General features: G+C 36.6%; 2 protein-coding genes and 2 long non-coding RNA genes across 5 annotated transcripts in view; 1 reads left to right on the plus strand and 3 right to left on the minus strand.

The window, feature by feature from the left end:
- Positions 1 to 425: 425 nt before the first annotated feature.
- LOC121408377 (xanthine dehydrogenase/oxidase-like) overlaps positions 426 to 25821 on the plus strand; it is a 42379-nt gene continuing 16983 nt past the window's right edge. The window contains exons 1-15 of one of the 2 annotated variants that reach the window (XM_041599837.1): positions 426 to 772; positions 14597 to 14691; positions 14894 to 14951; positions 16373 to 16469; positions 16899 to 17007; positions 17423 to 17611; positions 18420 to 18485; positions 19523 to 19597; positions 20578 to 20719; positions 21191 to 21358; positions 22089 to 22165; positions 22529 to 22625; positions 23150 to 23253; positions 23915 to 24084; positions 24518 to 24692. In XM_041599837.1, coding sequence (XP_041455771.1) covers positions 14647 to 14691; positions 14894 to 14951; positions 16373 to 16469; positions 16899 to 17007; positions 17423 to 17611; positions 18420 to 18485; positions 19523 to 19597; positions 20578 to 20719; positions 21191 to 21358; positions 22089 to 22165; positions 22529 to 22625; positions 23150 to 23253; positions 23915 to 24084; positions 24518 to 24692 — 1572 coding nt within the window. In that variant the 5' untranslated portion in view covers positions 426 to 772; positions 14597 to 14646. Of the gene's footprint in view, positions 787 to 14596; positions 14692 to 14893; positions 14952 to 16372; positions 16470 to 16898; positions 17008 to 17422; positions 17612 to 18419; positions 18486 to 19522; positions 19598 to 20577; positions 20720 to 21190; positions 21359 to 22088; positions 22166 to 22528; positions 22626 to 23149; positions 23254 to 23914; positions 24085 to 24517; positions 24693 to 25821 lie in introns of both variants that reach the window. The other variant, XM_041599836.1, reaches the window with a different exon arrangement.
- On the minus strand, positions 1575 to 3361 carry LOC121408378. The gene is made up of 2 exons (XR_005969031.1): positions 2768 to 3361; positions 1575 to 1607 (listed from the first exon to the last, which is right to left on the minus strand). It is a non-coding gene; the product is annotated as an uncharacterized LOC121408378 (long non-coding RNA).
- LOC121406862 lies at positions 4559 to 10117 on the minus strand. The gene has a single exon (XM_041597733.1). The coding sequence runs from the start codon at positions 10115 to 10117 to the stop codon at positions 4559 to 4561; it is 5559 nt and encodes a 1852-aa protein (XP_041453667.1).
- LOC121408379 lies at positions 10272 to 11710 on the minus strand. The gene is made up of 2 exons (XR_005969032.1): positions 11465 to 11710; positions 10272 to 10304 (listed from the first exon to the last, which is right to left on the minus strand). It is a non-coding gene; the product is annotated as an uncharacterized LOC121408379 (long non-coding RNA).

Consider the following 25821-nt stretch of genomic DNA (forward strand, 5'->3'; position numbering starts at 1 on the left):
TTGTTCAATCTGAAAATGATTGCCCAAGGTTTTTTCCAAGAAAATCATATATTTCTTTCGAATTATTATGAGATCTTTCTGACCAATGCAATACATTGTATGGTCTCAGAACTTGTTTATGAATATTGTGAAAAGCGGAGAGTGAAATCTAAAAAAAAGTTTTGAAATAAACAAATGTCATAATTACCATTAATTAACTCAAAATATTATGTAAGGAACATTTAAACTGAAAGATTTTGTGAAATAAAAGAAATTAATAAAATCTTTAGCTGCACAGACTTGGGGACCACCATCATAATAACTTCTGAAATTGAATATCTAGAAAAATTATCCAATTCAATAGACAAAGGACATTTCGATGGGCGCTTACATTTTGTTGTGTATATAAAACGAAACATATTTTTTACAAGTCCTGCCCTGGGGAATTTCCTAGTCTACAGACACAGACCCTGGTCGAACTCGTCAAAAAGTGATTCTAGCATATAGCACTACATCCTGACTTATGGATCCTGCTGAGTATCGTCGTAGGAGTGTTGTTTGAGATCAAATTTCTGATCAAGAATGCTTCGACACAAATAGTTATGCCCTTTGAGGCTGCAAAATAATTAATGAAACAGGTTTGAGGATCTATTCTAGGGAAGTCACACTGGCCACGCCCATGCGAAACCCAGCGATTTCTGGACGTTAATAATAATACCGGCTAACGACAATGTTCCAGTTTTGTCTTTGATGTTTATCTATCTAGAGATGAATACATATATCCTGTAAACAAGTGAGAATCATACGGTAACTATCAACTTAGAAACTTATTCATTTGGGCGTATCATATCATGTTAAATATCTCACCTCACAGTGCATGCAGTGTGGATCGATATCTTTGACCATAACTCGGGGAGCTCCTCGCTGAAGCTCGGGCGGCCGAGTTAGCTCCTTCCGCTAGGCCGCTCTCCTCTAGTACTGTCATGACTATGTGTGTGCTAATCTACTATAATCGAGGACGAGGGCCAAAACCACTATTTCGGCAAAATTGGAAATCACAAAAGTGAAAAAATAAGGATGTCCTAACACTGTAACAGGATTTACTTTATTACCAATCCAGTTGACATAACATCAAGTTTATATTTGAAAAATACGGGCACATGATGTACTTTGTCTTTGTTTTGATTTTGTGAATTATCACAGCACAGGATACAGGTTTTTTTTATGTAGGTCTAATTTAATTGTACGTTACCGCTAGTTTAAGTTCAAATGCTTGTAAATTAGTGACTGCAGCCTAACAAAGTGTCAGAAGTGCAGTAAACCATCAGCTGTCATGTTTGTTATTGTAAATGTTGCCTCTAAATAAAACGGGTGACGCCGGGGGGGGGGGGGGGCACTCGAACAAAAAAGTGGTGGGGGTGTGCCGCGGGCGAGACAAAAAACGGGGGCCTTGGAGCGGGCTTATTATAAAAAGGAGGGTCTTCGGAACGGGCTTCGGAACGACAAATGTTTGTGAAAACGGGGTGTAGGTGACGTTAACTAATTTCCCCACAGACCACCGTGACAACAATAAACCAGAGTTGTGAGACCATGCGTCCAATATAAAGATGCAAGTAGCAAGGTTCAACCTGCAATTTAATAAGATATAAAATAAAGAATCATAAATTATCTTGTATACATACATACATGTGAGTCAACTTCTCAGTAGCATGTTATGTCACATGAATATAAATTGCAGGTATGAATAAAAAAAAAAGTCATTCTTATGTATCAAACAAATATCAACTCTTTATCATTTGTTGTCCCTTTAAATAACCTCATTTGCATAAAGCTATATCAGCTACATCAGTTTCAGTTACTTCATCAGTTTCATTATATCATCAATAAATGCCTTTGCATATGCATATGATATAAGTCTTCAGTTTGGTGTCATTTAGTGTGCTGAGTTCTATAATCTAACCTAATGAAACACTCTTTTAGATTCCATCAGTAATCCTAATAATTTCTATGAAATGTCTCACAATAAGCAAGTCAATAAACTAATGTGTCAACTATCATATTAAATCCTCATATCATCTTTAGGTTTGGCAATAAGATAAACAAAACCACCAGTACAACGTATTGTGTGCACAAAAACAACAACCACAATAAATTGTATGCTTAGTGCACACTGGCCTATCTTTACTGACCTCATTAAATATACATGCTGTGATAATTACCATTTATGCACTAAAATGACACATTCTTGACCTAAATTACAACTTATAAATTCATGCTTACACATATCAGGGTTGCCAGTTAAAATTAATGTGTGCCTAAAAACACAGTTGTCCATATAACTTGTATGGTTTTTGAACCCCAAACAGCCTAAAATATGGCATGAAAAATATCTGGCTAAGCTTTGTTTATTAACATAAATTCAGGCTTTGTTTGCCTAGAAACTGGCATCCTTGACATACGTACTACGAATAATACATTTAAATGTCCAGCATTTACAGGCTGGCTCATAAGTGTTCATAAATACTCAGAAATTACGTTTCTGTGCATGTATAAACCTTTCTATATTTACTGTACAACGTACGGGGAACTAAATAACACTTTCATTTAGGCACTCTCCAAATAGGCTACGTTATTACGAGCGAACTCACACCTAGTTCTGAAACCTAGAATGAGCTGTAATTTTTGTACTCAAATTAATAGTGTTTAAAAACAGCATAATTCATTGTCTCTCATACACATGATAAATGAAACCTCAAATTCAATTAGTAACTCATAATTATTTACTTACAACATTGGCTCATCAAAATACGACAAAATAGCGGTGAATCTATGGAATTATCGTGATTATGTTTATCAACACACGTGTCAATTCTTGCTGCCCAGATTACACAGCGCCTCCAAGCGACAAGGCCAAAATTGTCACTGAAGATTTCTCGCTTCTGACGTCATTGGACGTCTGAGCAAATCATAGCACTGGATTTGGCATATAATTAGTTAATCTGAATAAATGAATACTCTGACAATTTACATCCCGGCCCCTTAAATGAGAAGTTCAAATCACTGAACATTTACCAAATTTTCTTTAAGTAAATTGACAGACCAAAATTAACTCATCAAAAAATAGTATCCCCCTTGATAAATATTCATGAGTGCATTTAAACATCACTCTAGTCTTAAATGAGCCTCAACTTGTGTAACCTACATTGCCTTTGATTATAAGCATTATATAAATATTGCACATAGTTTCTTAAGCTACAAATGTATTTCTAGAATGAGAATCTGCTTGATTCACTCCTTTAAATTTGAAGAGAAACACATTTTGCTACTACCTGACAATAATTGCACGTCATTCAAAAGAAGTGTACAAACTAATGAAAAGAAGTGTACAAACTAATAAAGAAAATATATAACCTCTGTTAATATGACATCTTCAATTCTGCAGAAATAAACCTAAAATTATCTGGACTTGAAATACAAATTTCCTCAAATTGAAAGAAATTTATCTGTACTCCACATATCATTCTGGAGTTGTAAGAATAAATCAAATAAAAAATATTTGTCAAACTGCACAGATTTCTGTATCACAAATATTCAGGTAAAAAAAAAAAAATTGCAGAAAATTCATACTCATCAAATAAAAAATGACACAAATGACATTTCATGCAAAAATCATGTCTATATTATGTCAAATAGTGAAAAGGCATTGAATTTGTTCCTCTTGCATATATTCAATGTTCAAAATATCAAAAGTGTCGTCATGTATTTTTTTTTGCCCTTTTTTTTTTGTATGACACTAACTTACTAAGAAAATCAAAGAAAAATTATGTGTTTCACTTCAAATTTCTTTAACTGTCTTATTGAATGCATTTTCACACATGAATAAAGGCATAAAATGCATACAGGCATAAATTCAACTCAAGAATATCAGACATTCCTCAAATCGCGAAAGTTCAAAAGTTCAGTTGTTTCAACCATCTGAGTGTCTGAAAGTTGTTTTCAAAGTTCTGAGTTCAGAGTCAATGTTCACAGTCTCAGAAAATGTAATGTTTCTGTGATTTTAAAGTTTTGCAAGATTTATTTAGAGTCTGCAAGTTTCTTTAGAGTCTGAATATCATTTTCATCTCATCATTAAATAATCTTGCTGCATTGTTCTTCCTTTCTTTCATATGCTGAAACCGCTCTGATTTCATCTCTTGGCTGAAGTCTGAAGTCTCATCCATAAGCTTCGCGAATCGCGATATAAACAATCTTCATGAATCCTTCGCTGAATTCGCGAATCAATCCGGGGTTGGATATGCTGAATGTGCGGATCCAAGCTCAAAATTATGCATATCTCCATGATCCAAAATTCATATTCGCGAATCTACATCCAATTTGCTCCAAATCGTTAGAACACAAATTTTGCATATGATCAAACTTTCAAATCTGAATTATTTGCAATATGAATTTACTTCAATCACAAAATGTTATTTCACATATTTTGTATGCATAAATCACATGCTCCAATGCTCCCAAGATATGTTGAATATTCCCCTCTCAAATTCATGAAATTTCAAATAGATTATTTAAGCGAATGGCATTACTTTTCATCACTTTCCACGGATTCCAACAAGCACAATTTGTGAATCGGTCTTGTCAATTCTCCTGTGACCACTTTCACCTTTGCTGACCGCACAAGCTTATCCTTGCCGGGGTAGATTTCAACCACTCTGCCCAGCAACCATTTGTTACGAGGCATGTCATCGACGACGAGAACGACGTCATCCACGTCGAGATTTCTTCTTTCTTTGACCCACTTCTGGCGGTGTTGTAATGTTGGCAGATACTCCTTCGTCCATCTCCTCCAAAATACATCAGCGAGGTACTGCACCTGTCTCCACCTTCTGCGTGAGTAGAGATCACTCTGGTCGAATACCCCTGGAGGTAGCTCAGCATTCGGCCTAATCAAAAGGAGGTGATTAGGCGTCAGAGGTTCAGGATCCCTCCGATCTGCAGACACCACAGTCAGCGGGCGCCCGTTGACAATCGCCTCCACCTTGCACATTAGCGTAGTCAGTCCTTCATCGTGGAGACTTTGCTGCATCATGAGAGCACCCAAGACTTTGCGTACAGTTCTTATCTGGCGCTCCCAAGCACCTCCCATATGAGATGCTGTAGGTGGGTTGAATTTCCAGGTGATTTCCCTCTGAAGTAGGAATTGATGAATTTGGCGTTGATTCCAGCATTTGATTCCTTCTCTCAATTCTCTCTCAGCCCCAACAAAGTTACTGCCATTATCTGACCAGATAACCTCTGGTCTTCCTCGTCTCGAGATGAATCTTTCCAGACCATTGATGAAGGAGTCTGTGTCCATAGCATGAAGAACCTCAATATGGATGGCTCTCAGAACCAAACATGTAAATATGCATCCATATCTCTTGACGTCCTTTCGTCCCTGTTTTACAGTAAATGGTCCAAAGCAGTCTACCCCCACATTAGTAAATGGAGGCTTATCAGGGGTGATTCTCTCTCGAGGCAGATCAGACATCTTCTGTTCCATGGGCTGTGATGATTGCCGTCTGCAAACAAAACATTTGCGTAGTACTTCCTTTACTGCAGAACGTCCTCCAATTATCCAATAGCGTTCTCTCAAGCGTGCTAAGACATATTCCTGTCCAGAATGTCCAGTGAGTTCATGGAAATGTCTTACAAGCAGCTCAACGACATGATGTTTCCTGGGAAGAATTAGTGGATGCTTGAATCCTTCATTCAGAGTACTATACTGCAGTCGGCCTCCTACACAAATGAGTCCATTTTCATTCATTTCTGGGTTGAGTTTTGACAAGGAACTTGATTTCCTTATCTTTCTTTCCTTTGACTTCACTGACTTGTCATTTTCTTTGCTGATTTGGGGCATTCCTTCAAGGTATTCATACTCAGTCTTGAAATATGTTTTTTGCACATAGTGTATGACAGCTTCTTCCGCTTTCTTCATCTCTGACAAAGACAAAGGGTGATTCATTTGAGATCCTTCAAAATTGACCTTGTGACCTGCTTTCCATCTCAGATAGCTTCTGAGTCTCAGCATATACACTACAGCTTTCTTCAGGCAAAACCATGATGAATACCTTCTTATCAGAGCTTCAATGACATCTTCTGAGTGAGTAGAAGAAAATACTCCTTGAGTTTGACCTTGTTTGACCTCTGGGTCATTGTTCAATTTGTGTCCTTGAAGTTCAAGACATCTTGGCCATTCTTCTTCATCAGCATACAGGAAATCTGGTCCTGTTAGCCATCGGCCATTCAATTCTCTTGGTGTCAGTCCTCTAGTGATGTCATCTGCAGGGTTCAGGTCAGAGCTCACATGTCTCCACTGCTTTGGATTTGATCCCTCTCTTATGGCGGCAATTCTATTAGCGACGAAAGTATGAAATCTCTTGTCTTCATTGCTGATGTAATGCAGTACAATGGCACTGTCTGTCCAGAAGACTGATTCCTTGAGCTGAAGATCAAGCTCATGTCTGATCATTCCATCCATCGTTACTGCCAAGGTTGCAGCCATGAGTTCCAATCTAGGAAGTGTCACTTTCTTGAGGGGGGTTAGACGAGATTTGGCCAAGACGATGTTGCAGTCGACTTCTCCTTTCTCATTCTTCATGCGTAGATACGTCACTACCCCATATGCTTTCTCTGAAGCATCACAGAAATTATGAAGTTGATTTTCCACCACTTGTTCAAAGTCATAAGGCTTGTAGCATCGATTGATTTTTACATCTTCCATCTGAGATAGCTCAGCCTTCCATTTTTGCCATCTGACCCGATATTCATCTGGAATGGGATCATCCCATCCCAATTTCATGGCTGTCAGTCCCTGTAGCAATCCTTTGGCATACAAGATGAACGGGCCAGCAAATCCATACGGATCATACACAGACGCTACTTCACTTAACAATCCTCGACGAGTCAATGGTTTATCCTTGGGAGTGATCTTATAGCTAAAGCAGTCCAGTTCAGTATTCCATTCAACTCCAAGGGCCCTCTCAATAGGCAGGGTGTCACAGTTGAGATCCAAACCTTTAACTTGCTTGGCTCTGTCTTCCTCAGGAATTGATGTAAGGACTTTCGAGCTATTGCTTGCCCACTTCGTCAACTTGAAACCACCCTTTTCCAGTAGGTTCCTTAACTCTGCTGCAACAGTTATTGCCTTTTCTTCATTTTCACAGGAAATAAGGCAATCGTCAACATAGAAGTTATGCGCAACAGCTGTCACTGCTTCAGGGCTGTATTCTTCCTGATGGTCCTCTGCCGTCCTCTTCAGAGCGTAACTGCAAACACTGGGGCTCCATGTTCCGCCAAATAGATGTACACACATTCGAAATAGCTTGGGTTGTAGTTCCAAGTTACCTTCTGGCCACCAGAGGAATCTGAGCACATCACGCTCTGCTTGTGGTACACGGACTTGGTGGAACATGGCTTGGATATCAGCCATCATGGCGGCAGGTTCTTGTCTAAAGCGCAGGAGAACTCCAAGCAGCTTGTTTGTCATGTCTGGGCCTTGCATAACAGCATCATTCAAAGACCGTCCCTGAGACTTTGCAGCACAGTCAAAAACAATTCTTGTTTTGTCTGGCTTCTTGGGGTTAAACACAGGATGATGGGGCAGATACCAAGTAGGACCATTGCTGTCTTCTTCCTGATCTGGGACCTCTTCTGCAAAGTTTTGTTGGAGCAAATCTGCAATTCCCTCCTTATATTTGGTGTGCAGTCGTTCATCCTTTGCCAACCTTTTACCAAGTGACTGCAATCTTGATTCAGCCATAGGTCGGCTATCTGGTAGTCTAGGAGGGTCCTCCTTGAAAGGGATGGAGAGTTCATAATGTCCTTCCTTAAGACAAACAGAATTGTCCCAAACTTGTAATGCCCTTCTGTCATTGACGGACATTCCTCTTGCATCTTCTGGACCCTTCACAGTTTCCATAGACCAGAACAGTTTCAGCTGGGTTTCCAAACTATCATCATTGGATATGAAACTTGAAGATGCCTGTGTGTTTCCTTCATCTATGTTTACCAAAGGTCCGTTGAGTGTCCAGCCAAGCTTTGTCTTGATGGCAAAAGGACCATCTTCCCCTCGTCGTACTTCCAAAGGAATCAATGCCTCAGGGGTGTCTTGGCCAATCAATAAGTCGACCTTCACAAAGCTGGTAGAATCTAAGATATTCAAATCCTCGAGATGAGGAAATCTTGATATGTCTTCTTGACTTACATTGTTGCAGCTTATATTGATAGCCTTCTTGGTGTAAACATGAGGAAGGGTGACGAGTTCATCTGTATCATGGGCCTGAACTGTAAGACTAATTTCCAGGCATTCCAACTGGTTGTTTGCATGCTCCAGAGTTGACAGAGAAAGTGTTCTTTTCTTCCCGGTAGCATGAAGTCTTTTGCGTAAGTCTTCTGTACAGAAGGAGGTCGTCGAACCTGGATCAAGCATGGCAAATGTGTCAACAGTAAAGTCATCCTCAGATGAATAGACCCGTACTGGTAGAATGGGAAGAGCCACCTTCAATTTACCGGCCCCTGTGACGTGACTTTGTGTACCAAGAGGTTGCTGATCAGGCTGGGCTTGAGAATCAAACTGAGCTGGTTGTTGGGAATTTCCTGATTGCTGTTGTTTACCAGGAGCTATGTGAAGGAACTTTGTGTGTTTCCTGCCACATCCGTCAACTGTACAAGTCCTCTTCAAATAACAATCCTTTGTCATGTGACCTTTGACCAGGCAATTGAAGCAGACACCAGCCTTCTTCGCAAACTGCAATCTTTCAGCAGGAGTCATCTTCTTGAACGTATCACATCCAAAGAGACTGTGTTCCGCTTTGCACAAATAACATTTGCGCTTGAATGTCTTGTTGTTATTGTCATCTGCAGATGTTGTGAAGGAACTAGTAGTAGTCTTCTGCTTAACAGGCTGTCTAGAGGGAGGATATTCTCTCTTCACCTCAACCAAGGCTCCAAACACAGGGTCATTTACCTCTTCAGCTGCATCCGAGACAAAGTTAACCACGTCAGTGATGTTTGGTGCACGACCATGATGACGAATGTCCTTCACGACTCGTAGCCATCTACTCTTCAAGTAATACGGCAACCTCTCAATGATCTTCATCATATGTTGTTGGTTGCTCATCTCAGACATCATTCCCAATGCTTGAAGGGTGGTGTTGCAGATCTTGAGGTCATCAGAAAATCTCTGTAGTCCTGATTTGTCAGTAGGTCTCAAGTTTGGTCCGCTTGTGACCTTTCTCACCCATGCTTGACTGATCTTAAATCTACTCCCAAATCTGTCTTCTAAGAGTGTCCTGGCCTTGTGATATCCAACAGCAGGGTCCATAATCATGCAGCACTGAACGATCTTCTTCGGTTCTCCTTCGCAACTGTTAAACAGCCTCAAGAGCTTAGCACCATTGTCGAGTGCTGAACGTCCAATGAGGTTGTCGAAAGATCGGACAAATTCAAAGTATCTTAATGGGTCCCCATTGAACTTGAAGACATCTGCGTTGGACAAACTTATGGCCTCTAGGTGATGTTGATTGTTGAGTTGAGCCTGGGACATCTGTTGGAAGTTATCTGGCATCTGATATTGTCCTTCAGCTTGCCCGAATGAGGGCGATCTTGCTGAAATTGGATAAGGAATTGTGTCATCTAGATTTGGTTCCAATTTAACGTGACCTTTACCTTGACCTTGAGGGTTAGTATCTAAGCCAGACTCAGTGTGTTCTTGAGTGGTATTCTTGGTGTGACTTGTTTGTGACTTCTTATCATCATTCTCTTCATAGAGTTCATTGTAGATCATCTCTTCAGCCTTGGCAATCTCAAGTTTAGTCTGGAGTTCCAAAAGTGCCTGCTTCTGCTTTAAGCGAAGTTGCTCTGCCTCTAGTTCTTGCTGAAGTTGCAATCCCTTAGCCGCTGCTGCAAGGGCTGCACGCTTGGCCATTGCCTTGGCTCGTAAATGGGTACTCGAACTAGAAGTCGAGGTAGCTGCGGAAGTCTTGCTCCCACATTGGCTGACAGAGTCTTCCGGTTTGATGTCCAGTTTGACGTCCTGCTTGGCGACTGATTTGACGTCTGGTTTGACATCTGGTTTACCATCCGATTTTGCAGCACACATCCTGATTCACATTCAGATAAAGGGTGTCAATAATCAGGGTGACATATGGTAGGGTGACTAACGCATAAGCGTTGTTGTTGAACTGTAGGTGACGTTAACTAATTTCCCCACAGACCACCGTGACAACAATAAACCAGAGTTGTGAGACCATGCGTCCAATATAAAGATGCAAGTAGCAAGGTTCAACCTGCAATTTAATAAGATATAAAATAAAGAATCATAAATTATCTTGTATACATACATACATGTGAGTCAACTTCTCAGTAGCATGTTATGTCACATGAATATAAATTGCAGGTATAAATAAAAAAAAAAGTCATTCTTATGTATCAAACAAATATCAACTCTTTATCATTTGTTGTCCCTTTAAATAACCTCATTTGCATAAAGCTATATCAGCTACATCAGTTTCAGTTACTTCATCAGTTTCATTATATCATCAATAAATGCCTCTGCATATGCATATGATATAAGTCTTCAGTTTGGTGTCATTTAGTGTGCTGAGTTCTATAATCTAACCTAATGAAACACTCTTTTAGATTCCATCAGTAATCCTAATAATTTCTATGAAATGTCTCACAATAAGCAAGTCAATAAACTAATGTGTCAACTATCATATTAAATCCTCATATCATCTTTAGGTTTGGCAATAAGATAAATAAAACCACCAGCACAACGTATTGTGTGCACAAAAACAACAACCACAATAAATTGTATGCTTAGTGCACACTGGCCTATCTTTACTGACCTCATTAAATATACATGCTGTGATAATTACCATTTATGCACTAAAATGACACATTCTTGACCTAAATTACAACTTATAAATTCATGCTTACACATATCAGGGTTGCCAGTTAAAATTAATGTGTGCCTAAAAACACAGTTGTCCATATAACTTGTATGGTTTTTGAACCCCAAACAGCCTAAAATATGGCATGAAAAATATCTGGCTAAGCTTTGTTTATTAACATAAATTCAGGCTTTGTTTGCCTAGAAACTGGCATCCTTGACATACGTACTACGAATAATACATTTAAATGTCCAGCATTTACAGGCTGGCTCATAAGTGTTCATAAATACTCAGAAATTACGTTTCTGTGCATGTATAAACCTTTCTATATTTACTGTACAACGTACGGGGAACTAAATAACACTTTCATTTAGGCACTCTCCAAATAGGCTACGTTATTACGAGCGAACTCACACCTAGTTCTGAAACCTAGAATGAGCTGTCATTTTTGTACTCAAATTAATAGTGTTTAAAAACAGCATAATTCATTGTCTCTCATACACATGATAAATGAAACCTCAAATTCAATTAGTAACTCATAATTATTTACTTACAACATTGGCTCATCAAAATACGACAAAATAGCGGTGAATCTATGGAATTATCGTGATTATGTTTATCAACACACGTGTCAATTCTTGCTGCCCAGATTACACAGCGCCTCCAAGCGACAAGGCCAAAATTGTCACTGAAGATTTCTCGCTTCTGACGTCATTGGACGTCTGAGCAAATCATAGCACTGGATTTGGCATATAATTAGTTAATCTGAATAAATGAATACTCTGACAATTTACACGGGGGTCCTTGGAACGGATTGCCAGCGTGTGAGCGCGTATGCATCCCTACGGAACGGTCATGCGTGCATGATGCATCTAGCGCGGCCTCCGCCGGGGAGCTCTGCGGCCGCTTTTCACCAAAATTGCAGCTCATTCAACGCGAATGGAGTGGCCTAACGAAAAATATGCGAAGCTTCGGAGCGGATTTCTCTCTTCATTTTTCTCGATAAGAAGAAAATGCTATGCCTTGGAGCGGCTTTCTTTGTTCTTTTTCTCAACAAGGCAAAAATGCTATGCCTTGGAACGGAAATTTGAGTGTAAAAATGGGGGTCCCCTCCGCGGCACATACCCAATATGCATTATATACTGAGTGCCCCCCCCCCCGGGGGTGATGAATGACCTACTACAGTATATCGAGTCATATTTTTTTCAAATAGGCCTATACTTCATTTTGTGTTAATGTGTTTTCTTGATATTAGATATTTGATTGTACCACAGGAAATATTTTCACAATTTATGAGTACCAACTTGCAAGACAAATCTCAAGAACCGTCAAGGGAGTGAGTAATTATGTGTGCTTAAATATATTCAATACTTTCCCTGTAATTTAATTGAGATATTAGTTACATGGATAATTAAGATAAAATATAAAGTTGTTTTAGTGCATATTTTTACATTAATTTGTCTACAACTGTACATGGACATCATATAACATCATTACTCAATGATTCAGTGATAGAATTCTCATGTGCGCCTCAGAATAGAATATTTCTAGATAGATGGCGCTATATAAATGCCTATTATTATTATCATGAACTACACTTTGATAATTTGAAAGACCTTATATGACTGACTTTCTGACATGTCAACTTATCCATTCTGCACAAGAGAAATAATACATAACTTTGAGATTTTAAGTAAATTTGTGGCACTTTGGATTTCTGTTTCAAAATATAATTAAGAGAATTTAGTAACAAGTTATTTTGTTACATACATGTATAGGGATGAAAAATGTCATTTTTACTTAAATTGATTTTAATGTGAGGTGGGTAAAGTAGATTTTCCTTTAATCTCACCAACACAAAAGTATAGGAAACTATTGAAAGCCTATGCTCCATAATCAGATTTTTTATATTCCATTAACACCTCAGTCTCTCGAGGCTGTAAGAAAAATCTACAAAAATGCATTTTCATGCAAAATCTGAAACCTCTACAAAATGGAAAAACAAATGGATTGGTACATGGGTATGTACCAATCCATTGGTCTCAAACGTGAACAAGTAAGGTCCTATTTACAAGTATGAAATTTAACTTTCAAAGTAGTAAGTACACAAAACTTTGTACAATCAATGAAATTCTGTAGAAAATTATTAGTAATTGACATCCTTGATTTTTAGGTGCATAAAACCTTTAAATATTTGATCAACATGGATACCAAGAAATTAATGGCATAAATGAAGAATAAGAGATAAATGGAATGTGCAATTAATATTACATGAGACTGTCTATACTAGATTAAGGTTTTGCTTTTGATTTCTTATTAAAGAAATTGAATTTTGTTCAAACTTGTATAATGCATTAATAACCTCTGAGGTTATGTACTTATTGACTTCAGCTAGTATTGAAGACTATTAAACCTCAACTGTTTCTAAATGTTATCTGAACAAAACAAAGATTCTGATTGGTCCTTATTTTTGTTCAACAAGAAGGCCTTGAAGACACAACTGCATCTGTTTGATTCAATGAAAGTCTGAAAATGTGTTTTGAGATGGCATATAAGGTTCTTCAATACGGCAGAGGACTTTTATTCCTAGATACTCTAATCCTTATCACTTAAACTTGAATTTGGCCAATATGCTAGAAACAAATTTATAAGTTAAAACTCCCAGTTACTGCAGTTAACATAAGATCTATTGGCCTGTATTCTGAACTAAAAGTCTGGTTTAACTTGGACCATGGTCTAACTTTGTATTAAAATTATGGAAAGCCTCCTTACCTAAAAGTCCCTAAATCTGTTAATGTATATACATGTATTTCTAATGAGTAAGTACAATTTTGTTTGTCCTTGCCTGGCTTTCATGAGGACTTAAAATATTGAATTAATCGTTTCCAGACAGTTAGAATTAATTAAGTGTCAAATGAGTTGATAAATATTTACTGACACAAAATTATGCCATGGTTGGCTAGCCATAGTTAAACCACAACTTAAGTCTAGACCTGAGTTTCAATTGAACCAGGGTTCAGAATGGTGATCTAATTAAAAGTTAAGCCTTGGAGGCTAGCATGGGACAGGTGATAAACTTTTATTTTAGGGGCATAAATTATCCACAGGCAAAGTGGTCGTCAACTTCATCTAACTCATCCCCAATATCTATCACACTGTCATAAATGATATTACGGTAGAGACCCCTCCCTTCTCCAGGGGTAGTGCCAGTGAAGGTACAGGGGTGTATTGATTAGGTGGGGGTGCCAATTTGCAAAACAGTAAAAGTTATTTCTCTCCCTCAGTGGAATATCAACTTCATTTGCAGAGATTTAAGACCTCTTTTCCTTTTGTGATTTTTTCCCCCCTCTTTTAATTTTGAATTACTTTTAGAAGTTTATGTCAGAACCACCACCCCCTCATCAAATACCTGGATAGCCCAGCTGGCGGGGGGGGGGGGGGGTCAAGGCTGCTGGGATGCTTGAGTTTATAGCTGATGTTAGGCGACCACTTTTGTGTAGATGACCAGGATTCCTGCATAAGCAGAATAGCCAGAAGGCGTTTGAAGAGTAAAATCATTCACAGGGTCCTAGACATCTTGTACCTCTTTGTATCTATGGCACATCCCCCAAGATAACTTCATAATTTACACCTGATTTGATTGGAATCTACTCAAACAGATTAACCCCTTTTTTCCTTTAATACAGTTCATTATACCTGGATTGAACTACAGACACAGTACAGTGACAGAACACTAATGGATAAGACAGACACGTTGCTCTTTTTCTGTAATGGAGTCAAGGTAGGTGTACTTCGCTTCAAATAATGTTGATAATATAATTTTTCTCGTAATGATGAATTTCATGCTTTTAATGGAAGTAGTTTATTTCATTTGACAAAAGGAGTGCTTACATCGTTTAATGCATTACCATTGTAAAAGGTGGAAAATAGAACTCTCTCTTCCACTCTCTCCTTCCTCTCTCTCTCTGTATCTCTCATAATAGATCGAGGAGGATGATGTGGACCCCGAGATGACTCTCTTGACCTACCTCAGGACCAAATGTATCCTTTTCCAAAGATTGAAGAAAAGAAATAAAAATCATATTAATAAACAATGCATATAAAAGTTCCTTTTTTTTCTTTTAATTTTCAGCTTTCGGTAGCACATACCAAAAAATCTAACTTTCCTAATTGTTTTGGGGTGATGTTAACATTTTGATCTGACACATCGAAATGCATTGTTTGCAAGCCAAAAAAAAACACTTCTTGTATTGTCATTGAAATTACAGATATGTCACTTGAGAATAAAAATTGTCATATTCTTCTAGCATATCTGTACATGCTGTTTCATGAAGCTGTATCTTCATGATATAAAAGAAAAACTTTATTTTATGAATAATGAATATGGTCGCATTTCATAAGTTGGGTATGCAAAAAGGGTGGCGTATGAACAATTTTCCACACGGTGCCATGGATAAATTGTTGCTACATCACAGCATCTTGACCAAATTTATTGAGTAAGATCTCATTTTAAAGCTAGAACTATAGGCTAAATATATTACTTTGAATTAGATCAATACAATATCAGGAACAAAAACTATAGCACATTAAGTTTGAAGTAACAGGGGTGGCGGAGCCGGTGGATGCGGTGAATGATAGAATATTAATTAAACTTAATTAACAACTCACTATAATATGTAATATAACTGTTATCCTCATATTTCTGGGTGTTTTAAAGCAGGGAACAACTAAATGTCAAAGAAATTTGATAATTTTGAAAATATGCAGCAATGAAAAAAATGTGTATGTCAGCTCTGATCTGCAACCTAATCAATTAGTAAACTGGAGAAATTTGGTTAATTATCTAATTTGTAATCTTAATTTTTAGTGCAAATGTTGTGTATCATTGCAACAAACATTTCTACCCATGATGTTGTCATTTTGCCAAGCATATAAATACAGTGACAGGTATTTTGGGGGCAAAAATGTAAAATTAAATACTGTTGATTAATTAGTATAATTAATATGCATACAATAATAGATAATCATTCGATTTTTTGTTACAGATTTAATTATTGATGTTTCAAGATTATAACTGCAAAATACTAGGGTGATCCAATGTTGCATTAACTTTTGACACCATTTTTTGTGCAGCAGGTCCAATTTGAGAAAAATGCATTTCAAAATTCACATTTACATTCACGTGTATGTAATAGTTAACTGTTAATTGGTCATTTGAAGGAAAAATAAAGGTATTTGAGACTTAAAACTTTTTCATTATTTAGAGAATGGTAATAGCTATAACATATCAAAAAATAAAAATTTTGACAATTTTTACCCTGTTCGCGATATTGGACCACCTTATGACATGCGACCGCATTTTATTGTAGATGTTTTCTCATTTATGTATGATGGTAAAGGAATCATTGTAATTTATGGCTGGGAAGATTAGTGTGTCATTTACCTTTAACTGATACTGTCAGTACGCTTGACCGGTACAAAGGCAGCCTGTGGTCAAGGAGGATGCGGAGCCTGTACTGTAATGATATCATCTGCTGACCCTTTCACTAAGCAAATCAGGTAAAATAATTCAGATGATTATAAATGCTGAGTAAGAATGAAGGAGAAATTAAAAGGTACTTGTATCTCATCCATCCTCATGTTTCATGCCTGAATTGTATGTAATTTGTTAAGATTAAAAAAGATGTTTTATGTTTTTAGAGAAAAATTGAGTGGGATTTCTTAATAAATGAACATCCAGGATTGACCATTGGGTTGAATATTAATATATTTTATACCTTGATCTGTCTTCCAATCTGGCGTCACAAGATTGAATAGTCAAGGTCACAGAGATCATTATGTGCCTGAAAAATATCTTGTTCTCGTGATAAGTAAAGAGCTGTTTTAACTATGTACGGATTTAGGAGTGACAATCTGATAAGGTATTTAAGTGAAGGACAGTTTAAGAGTTCAACTTAAAAACTATTTTATTTGTTACTTTACTTTCAGCCATGTTGCAGTTACTGCATGTTTGATGCCTCTGTGTTTGGTTCACGGGAAAGCTGTTACTACTGTGGAAGGACTGGGGGATGTAAGGAATGGGTTACATGCAGTACAGGTAAGACCAGAGGGTGTTTGTTTGGTTCATGGGAAAGCTGTTACTACTGTGGAAGGACTGGGGGATGTAAGGAATGGGTTACATGCAGTACAAGACCAGAGGGTGTTTGTCTGGTTCATGGGAAAACTGGTACTTTAAATATATAAACTGTTTAATAACTAGGATATTTGAAGACATCTGTATGAATTTTCTTGCAATTTTTATCAAATTTGACTCATTTACTTATTTACATATTATTTTTTCCAAGTCGTGAATAAACTGGGTAACAAGTTTATAATTAGTGCTGATTTTAGGAGTGAATTCATATCAATTCAAACCTTTAAAAAGTTGCATACTGGTCAAAGCAATGAGAAAATCCTAGAGGTTTTTAAAGGAAACATTTATTCACAGCTTGCACCTATTGATTTGTTTTCAGGAGCGTCTTGCCAAGAGTCATGGTACTCAGTGTGGGTTCTGTACACCAGGTATGGTGATGTCGGTGTACACCCTGCTACGCAACAACCCCAAACCCAACATGGATGACGTCCTGACAGCCATAGAAGGCAACCTATGTCGATGTACAGGCTATCGACAGATCTTAGATGGATTCTCTACATTCTGTGGGGTAGGTGACTAAAATAAAATAGGTACGAGACCAACTGGTTATGAGATGAAATGGTCATAGACGAACTGGTTGATTAGACCAATGATTCTTGGACCAAATGGTTATTGGACCAAGTGGTTGTGAGACAAAATGTTGATGGACAGGATGGTATTAATAGACTAAATGGAGGTAGACCATGAGATGAGTGGACGAGTTGGCAATGGATGAATTGGCAATTTACTGTTGCAGAAAGACTTGCAATCAAATGGAACTAAAAAAGGTCAATCGCAACTTGAATTGCAACCAATGAAACATATGCATTTGGAACAAAATGTGCTTGACTTCTTGACTTGTGTTTAAATTCAATTATTTATCTGTAGGGCACCAGGAAGTGTATCCTATCAGTAGACTGACTGACATGACTCGGCCAATCAATGGAATGTAATATAATGATATAATGTAGATGTATTATAGGCAAATGAAAATTGAATTCAAATTCTGTTTAACCTTTTCCCATATATTTAAAGTTCGTAGAGATCCAGTACCACATACTTCAACACATTAATAATTTTAATGGTCAAACTTGTGAAATAATTTCATTAATATGAGAACTTGTAAAAGAATTGAAATAAAATTGATTTTTGTCTTGACCAGGCAGACCACCACAATAACGTATTTGTGAGATATGTTTATTTAGAGGTGGTATACCATCAGTTTGCAAATTGTTCAATATTTCTAAACCTTCAAACTTAAATTATTCTTTGTAACCTTTCCCTACTACTGGAAAAGTTCTATTTCTCATTTGATTTGTTATTATTTTATATTCTAGGATAACTGCTACTGTGCCAGAAAGGAAGAAGAGACAAGGGGAAAAGAAGGGGCCCAAGATGTGAAGTTGAGTTCATGTAGATCAGTATAAGAATAGTGATTAAGTGAAATAGGTTTTTATCAGGCGTGGATCCAAGGGGAGGGGCACAAGGGCTACATGCCCCCCCCCCCTTGAGAAGCAAAATAAAAATTTGTGATGTAAAAAATGAAAAGAGAGATGTGCAACCTCTTTTGAAATTAAAGCCCTTTTTTTTGCTTGTCTATTTTTTCCTCCAAAAAATTTGCCCCCCCCCCCTTTGGAAAATCCTGGATCCGCCCCTGGTTTTAATAATAAAATAATATTTGTTATATACTATCTTTATACTTTGAATTAATTGTAAGTGGATAATATAAAGTCAACTGTATTGTTGAAATAATCACTTGACATTTATACTTGTCTGAAATAGGCATATAGGAGGAAAGATGACTGTGTTATTTAGTGGGGGGGGGGTTCACTATGTGAAATATCTCACAGAGATCATCATACGCTTGAATATGGCTTGTTGTCATGATAATTGAAAATCATTTGTCAATCAAGTGGCTCAAGCATGCATATACTCAAACACATCAATTTTATTGGATTTTATGCAATACATGTAAATGATCAGAGCTATGAGTAAAATGAAAAAATTGTTTCTTCTTAAGATAACAAAAGAACCATAGACTGATCAATTCAAAACTTGATGCCCATACATTTTTATACAGGATTATCAGGTTATATATTCGATCATGGGGTAAAAAGTTTGATGGTAGTTGGATAACCAATTTCAGAATAAGTGTTCTGGTGAGAGCCGTATTACATCATTTAGTTAAATTTGATTATTTGGGGGGGGGGGTCCAAGAATAGATATTCTTTTCATAAGAGTTTTTGGTCAGAAAATTGAAGTGTTGAACAAAATTGAACAAAATATTTTGTTGTAGGAGGTGAATGAATTTTGTTTGAGAGTTAGGTAATACAACTTCCTGTGTTGAAACAATAATCTCAAGCTGTTAGAAATTCCTTCTGTGTACAACATCTTCAAACCTTGTAGATATTTATCTCTATTTACTCTTATTTTGTTTCAGGTCCCTTCACTAACCACCAAGGATCACAAAGGATATGATCCCACCCAAGAACCAATATTTCCACCAGATTTACTGGTACGTCACAGCATTCTACTATTTTCTCTTTTGTTGAATTTACGTAGGGCCTGCTTTTTTCACAATTGTTATTATCATTATGATATATTTTTATTTGTATTATTATTGTAGAATTAATATTATTAATGATTATGTAATTAGTATAACATTTTTTCTTGGGGGGGGTTGGAATGGGTGGGGCTAGATGAATAACTCCAGGTCAATGAATAAATTGGATTGAAGAGAAATCCACCCATGTATCATTCTAATTTTGATTTTGATGAAATCAAACAAGTGAAAAATAGAAGTGGCAAAAATGATTTCAAAAGGACTGTTTTTCTCAATGATAATTTATCATAATATATTTCATAATTTATCTAAAACGTTATCAAACTGAAATAATGGTATATCCATGTGGTCTACAAGCAATTGGTCTGTTTCACAGATTGTCTAGTATCATATTGCTTAACCCATTTGGTCTACTATGTATTTGGTTTAGTTGCCACTTGGCCTAGTATTTACTTTGGCTATACTGTCATTTTATAGTGCAATATTCAGGTGGTCGAAATCCCACTCTCTCCACTTTATACTTTTTCACTTTTTGTGTCAAATGAAATATTGGTTTATGAACAGATCATCAAATTGTATAGACTAATTGTTGTTAGACCAAGTGGGTTATCATCAAAATGGGTATAGCCTAAATGGGGAATGGTTGAAATGATTAAAGTGTCAATTAGAACAAACAGTTAGTTGTAGAAGTGGTTGTGGAAGAAATGGGATTAGAGTATTAGACCATATGAGATCAGACCAAAAGGAAGTACACAAAGTGGGTGTAGACCATGCAGGAGGCAATTCACTGTAATGACAATATGAACAAAAACTTTTAATAATACAGTTATGATGTATAAGTTTTGACACATTTAATAAGCAGTGTCATGTGTGTTATTCACAATTTCTCAACACTTTTTTTCCATCTTGTGCCAATATTTATTTTCAACCAGCTTGACAAGGACATTTTTAAAAGGTCATTGAGCTTTAGGAACGGTCAATCTCACTGGATCCTAGCCTCGTCCCTTGAGGAGGTAACTCGGTTGAAGAACAAGAACCCAGCAGCCCCCTTTATAGTAGGCAACACCATTATAGGTAAGTAGATGAAGTCTGGATGCCATCTTGACAGTGATTAATAGGTAGGAGAGCCTTGTACCAATGTCTTTGATGGCCCCTCCTGGGGGGCATAGAAGAAATATAACAAGAAATAAAACAATCAAACAATAAAAGATGGCATAAGAAAATTGCAAACTTATGGAAAAAATATATCATAACAATGACATCATTATTATTATCATTATAATTATTATTAATTGTTATTATTATTGTTGTTATTATCATTATTGTTATTAGTATTATTATTGTTTTTTTTTATCTTTTTTTTTCCTTTAACCAAATCATGATACAACCATAAATGACATTGCACATCGTCTAAACAAACGATACAGAATGGAGCAGTGCTACATTCTGGTCAGGGGTGATAAAAGCATGATAAATAGCTATTGCTCGGAAGCCTGTCACCCCCTCATGTACTTTATAGATATTCACGATTGTTTTATGAAACAGGTAACATCAGGAGAGGGGGTGCTACCTTCCCGATGGTTATTTCCCCTAGTCCAAGGATTCAAGAGTTGACTCAGATCAAGGCATCCGACCTTGGTGTTACAATTGGTTGTGGAGTGACCATGACACAGCTAAGTGAAGAACTAAGTGCCTTGATAAGATGCTTACCAGGTAATCCTTCCTTTTTTCCTTTTTTTATATTAATGCAATTCAGACTTAGATATTCAAGGTCATTAAAATAAAATTTGTCTTCTATTTATTATGTAGAATTATTTGAGGTCCATGCTGTTTCAATATGCTTGCTTTTATGTAGGTCCCAACATATTTCTTTGACTTTTATTATCTTTATTACTAGACTGATGGTATAATAATGTTACTAGTCTACTCTTTATTTAACAGTCAAAAATTGAATCATCTACTGGCTGATCTACTGATGATCTACTAATACTTTCAATTTTCAACAAATTCCAGTAGATGATTCAATTTTTGACTGTTATTTCAAGATTACTGGATGAATCATAATATTAATGGTCTACTCTTTATTTGTTTGTAATGTTACATTATGAGTTATTGTAGTGTTTGTATATGAAACAAAAGTCAAAACAAGAAATATGATTAAAAATGAATGAAATAAAAGTTTAATTTCTCCTTGATAGATGATGAGGATAATTATTCTTGCTTATATAGCACTTAACAATACTTTATCAGAAGTCTATATAGTAATGTTTCATAATAACCCTGGTATTTTATCTGCAAAAGTTGTTGGTATTAACAAATGTTCTTAATGTATTTGCAAAAGTGCTTTGAGGAGTCCATTAACTTTTCACATTTCACATGACCAATGTTTTACGATGTATGTCAATTTGCATATGTAAATATTACGTTCCCGAACTTTTCACAGAATATCAGACAAGAACATTTGCAGCGATCATCAACTTGCTGAAACAGTACGCCAGCCCACAGATAAGAAACATGGCTGTAAGTCTCTCCATCCGATTTCAAAAGTTTAGAAAGTTATGTTAATGAGTTATGCCTTCATGCACAATTGCCAGATGTACATGTAATGTAATGAATATACAGTCCTAGCATATACTGTTGATAAATTAGATGCCTAGTCTGCAGGCACAGAGCCTGATTGAAACTTTGATCAACAAGTGGGTCTTCACCAAAGACTAGCACATATAAAACTTGCAAGAAGGCCTTTAGTACACAGGTCATTGTAGGTTGCGCATTCAGACCCAGTAACTCAAGTGAAGGGTTTGCACACCAGACTAGTTCATGCCTATGTGTTAGGTTGGATAGGCCTTAAACTTCTTTTTTTTCTTAATTCTTTTTATTTAGAGTCTGGGTGGCACCATCTCAAGTTTTTCCAGAAGAGGAGATTTAGTACCCCTTTTGATGATCTGTGGTGCCACTGCAACATTGGTACAAGAAGGAGGTATGTTTATAAACTTCTAAAGAGAAAACTTGTTATGTTTGATAAAGAGCTCTAGGGCTGTGTATAGTCTATATTATTTTGGTAGCGAAAGAGGATGTTTTAAAATTCCACCTTAATTGGGTTTCTTTAGTATGAATATGAATGGTATAAATTTAAACATGGTCACAGACCTTAAATGCTGGAAAATATTTCAGTTACATCATGTAACTTGGCTCAGGTATGCATTTTTAAACAACCAGGATGGTTTTTTTGGGGGCGGGGGTCATGAGCTCAAGGTTATAGAGGTCATCGCTCATTGTTATATCAACATAAAGATCCAATACAAAATTAAAATGGTAGTTCATGAAGGCATAATAAAGCTTTTGAGGTCATTACAATTTTTTTTTTAATTTAGTGTGCATTTTAAGTTTTAACAATGGTGAAGGAATCAAATTTGAATACGTGCACTTGAAAGTGGTGTTTAAACTTTGATTATTGCAAAGTAATTTAGGTATATTTCAGCTTTCACATTTTTTTTGTTTCAGGTGAAAGAGAGGTGATCCTGGATGAGAATTTTAAGAAGTGCAGTGAAAACTCTTTGAAACCATCAGAGATAGCTAAGCATGTCTTCATACCGTACACATTAAAGGTAGGTGAGACGTTTTGGCATAATCTTTATTCTATGAATATGGCAATCATGCCTGTAGGCTCTACAGGCTTCTATCAGTTGCAGGTAACAAGCTGTTAAGATTTACTGTGATTTGATCGTCCAATAAAATTTAATTATGCCCGTATTAGGCATTAAGTTATAGCTTATTTTCATATTTTTTCTTCTTTTTTTATCTTGTTCTTTTCACTCGTCTTTTTTCCTGTTGTATTAAAATTGAATTCTTTGCCAAGGTTAAGTTTTTGAAATGCCATCATACATGTAACTTGGAAAGTATACGGACCTGTTTCGTGCAACTTTCTAGAAGGGGTGACAAAGTATCATCTAAAATGAGCGTCAGTCCACATGATCAAGAATTTGGGTGAATTGAGGTATTCTGTTTAGTATTTTATTATCAAATGCATGTTATTTTTGCAAAAAATTATTCATTGTAGTATTTTCAAAGTCAGTGCTGACAGAGGTTGTCCACTTGTATTTCTTTCTTTTTACTCAGTGTTCTGTTCCATAAAATACTGCAAAATGTTCTCAACTTCAGGCATGAAAGGATTAATTTAGAGCTAGTATGGGTTAAAATAAATGATGCAAATTACAAAAGATCATACTATGAGTTCACTAACATCTCTCTTTTTGTCGACCTGTCCAGAATGAATTCTGTTACTCATACAAGATCAATCAAAGAAGAAGAAACTGTCTTGCCACTGTCAATTCTTGTATCTTCTTTGTGATGGATGGTGGAAAGGCTAACCATGTTTCCACTCTTACCATGATGTTTGGAGGAGAGAGTCTTCTAGGACCTTTACGATTTAACAACAGGTAAATTGTATTACTTAGTGAAATGAAAATCATGTGAAGGAACAACTTCTTGTACAGCTCCAATCCTCTTATTAAAGCTTATCTCTGGTCAAGAAGTCATCTAGTGTTACACGTAAATACCAAATCAAATAACATCTCTTTTATGTCTGTAGAATTCTCTTATACATGTAGCACAATAAAATGCATATGATGAATTTATTTCATGATATGTATCACTATTCTGCATGTCGTCATCATTGCTGTCAAGGGCTGAAGTGACTAGATTTTTTTTTCGAATTTGTTGTTAATAAGACAGAGCTGTTTGTTGATAAACAAAGCGTTTGAAAGGTGCACTAGTATACATGTAGATTTGATTCAGTGATAGACTATAATTTGTATCTTTAAGCACTTGATTGGCCGGTGGCATTTAGCTTCTCCTACTTTACCTTCTTAGAACACTCGATCAAGGTCTACTCCAAGATGTCATCAATACGATATCTACCAAACTGACCCATGAAGTAGATGATAAAGAATCTGACCTGAACAGTGCAGAGTTCAAAGGTTGCCTGATGGCCACGTGTTTCATCCGAAGCTTTGTCAGTTTATGCCAGGAAACCGGTCATTCTGAAGTAGGTCATCATAAACTTTTCTTTGCTTTTGGACTTTCTTGTGATATTTACATTTAATGGTAGTTTAAACTTGACATTTCAACTACTGTTAAGTACTAAAATTAGCATTTTAGAAATACCCCTTTTATGTCTAACCTCCCCAAAAACTTTCTATTTACTTTACTTTGTCAAATACTTGAGCCTTGATAATTGTAGAATATTTGAAAGAAAAGTAAGATGTTAGGCTTCTCAATGAAGGTAGGCAGCTATGAAGGTTTCATCAGGGTTTTTGTCTCACCTGCGAAGCAGAGTGAGACTATAGGCGCCGCTTTTCCGACGGCGGCGGCGGCGTCAACATCAAATCTTAACCTGAGGTTAAGTTTTTGAAATGACATCATAACTTAGAAAGTATATGGACCTAGTTCATGAAACTTGGCCATAAGGTTAATCAAGTATTACTGAACATCCTATTAGAGTTTCATGTCACATGACCAAGGTCAAAGGTCATTTAGGGTCAATGAACTTAGACCATGTTGGAGGAATCAACATCGAAATCTTAACCTGAGGTTAAGTTTTTGAAATGTCATCATAACTTAGAAAATATATGGACCTAGTTCATGAAACTTGGACATAAGGTTAATCAAGTATCACTGAACATCCTGCATGAGTTTCACGTCACATGACCAAGGTCAAAGGTCATTTAGGGTCAATGAACTTTGGCCGAATTGGGGATATCTGTTGAATTCCCATCATAACTTTGAAAGTTTATGGATCTGATTCATGAAACTTGGACATGATAGTAATCAAGCATCACTGAACATTTTGTGCAAGTTTCAGGTCTCATGATTAAGGTCAAAGGTCATTTAGGGTCAATGAACTTTGGCCGAATCGGGGGTGTCTGTTGAATTACCATCATAACTTTGAAAGTTTATTGGTCTAGTTCATTAAACTTGGACATTAGAGTAATCAAGTATCACTGAACATCCTGTGCGCGTTTCAGGTCACATGACCAAGGTCAAAGGTCAATGAACTTTCTCCGAATTGGATGTATCTGTTGAATTACCATCATAACTTTGAAAGTTTATGGATCTGATTCATGAAACTTGTACATAAGAGTAATCAAGTATCACTGAACACCCTGTGCGAGTTT

This window comes from Lytechinus variegatus, chromosome 2, assembly GCF_018143015.1.
Source record: "Lytechinus variegatus isolate NC3 chromosome 2, Lvar_3.0, whole genome shotgun sequence".
Lineage (NCBI taxonomy): Eukaryota > Metazoa > Echinodermata > Echinoidea > Temnopleuroida > Toxopneustidae > Lytechinus > Lytechinus variegatus.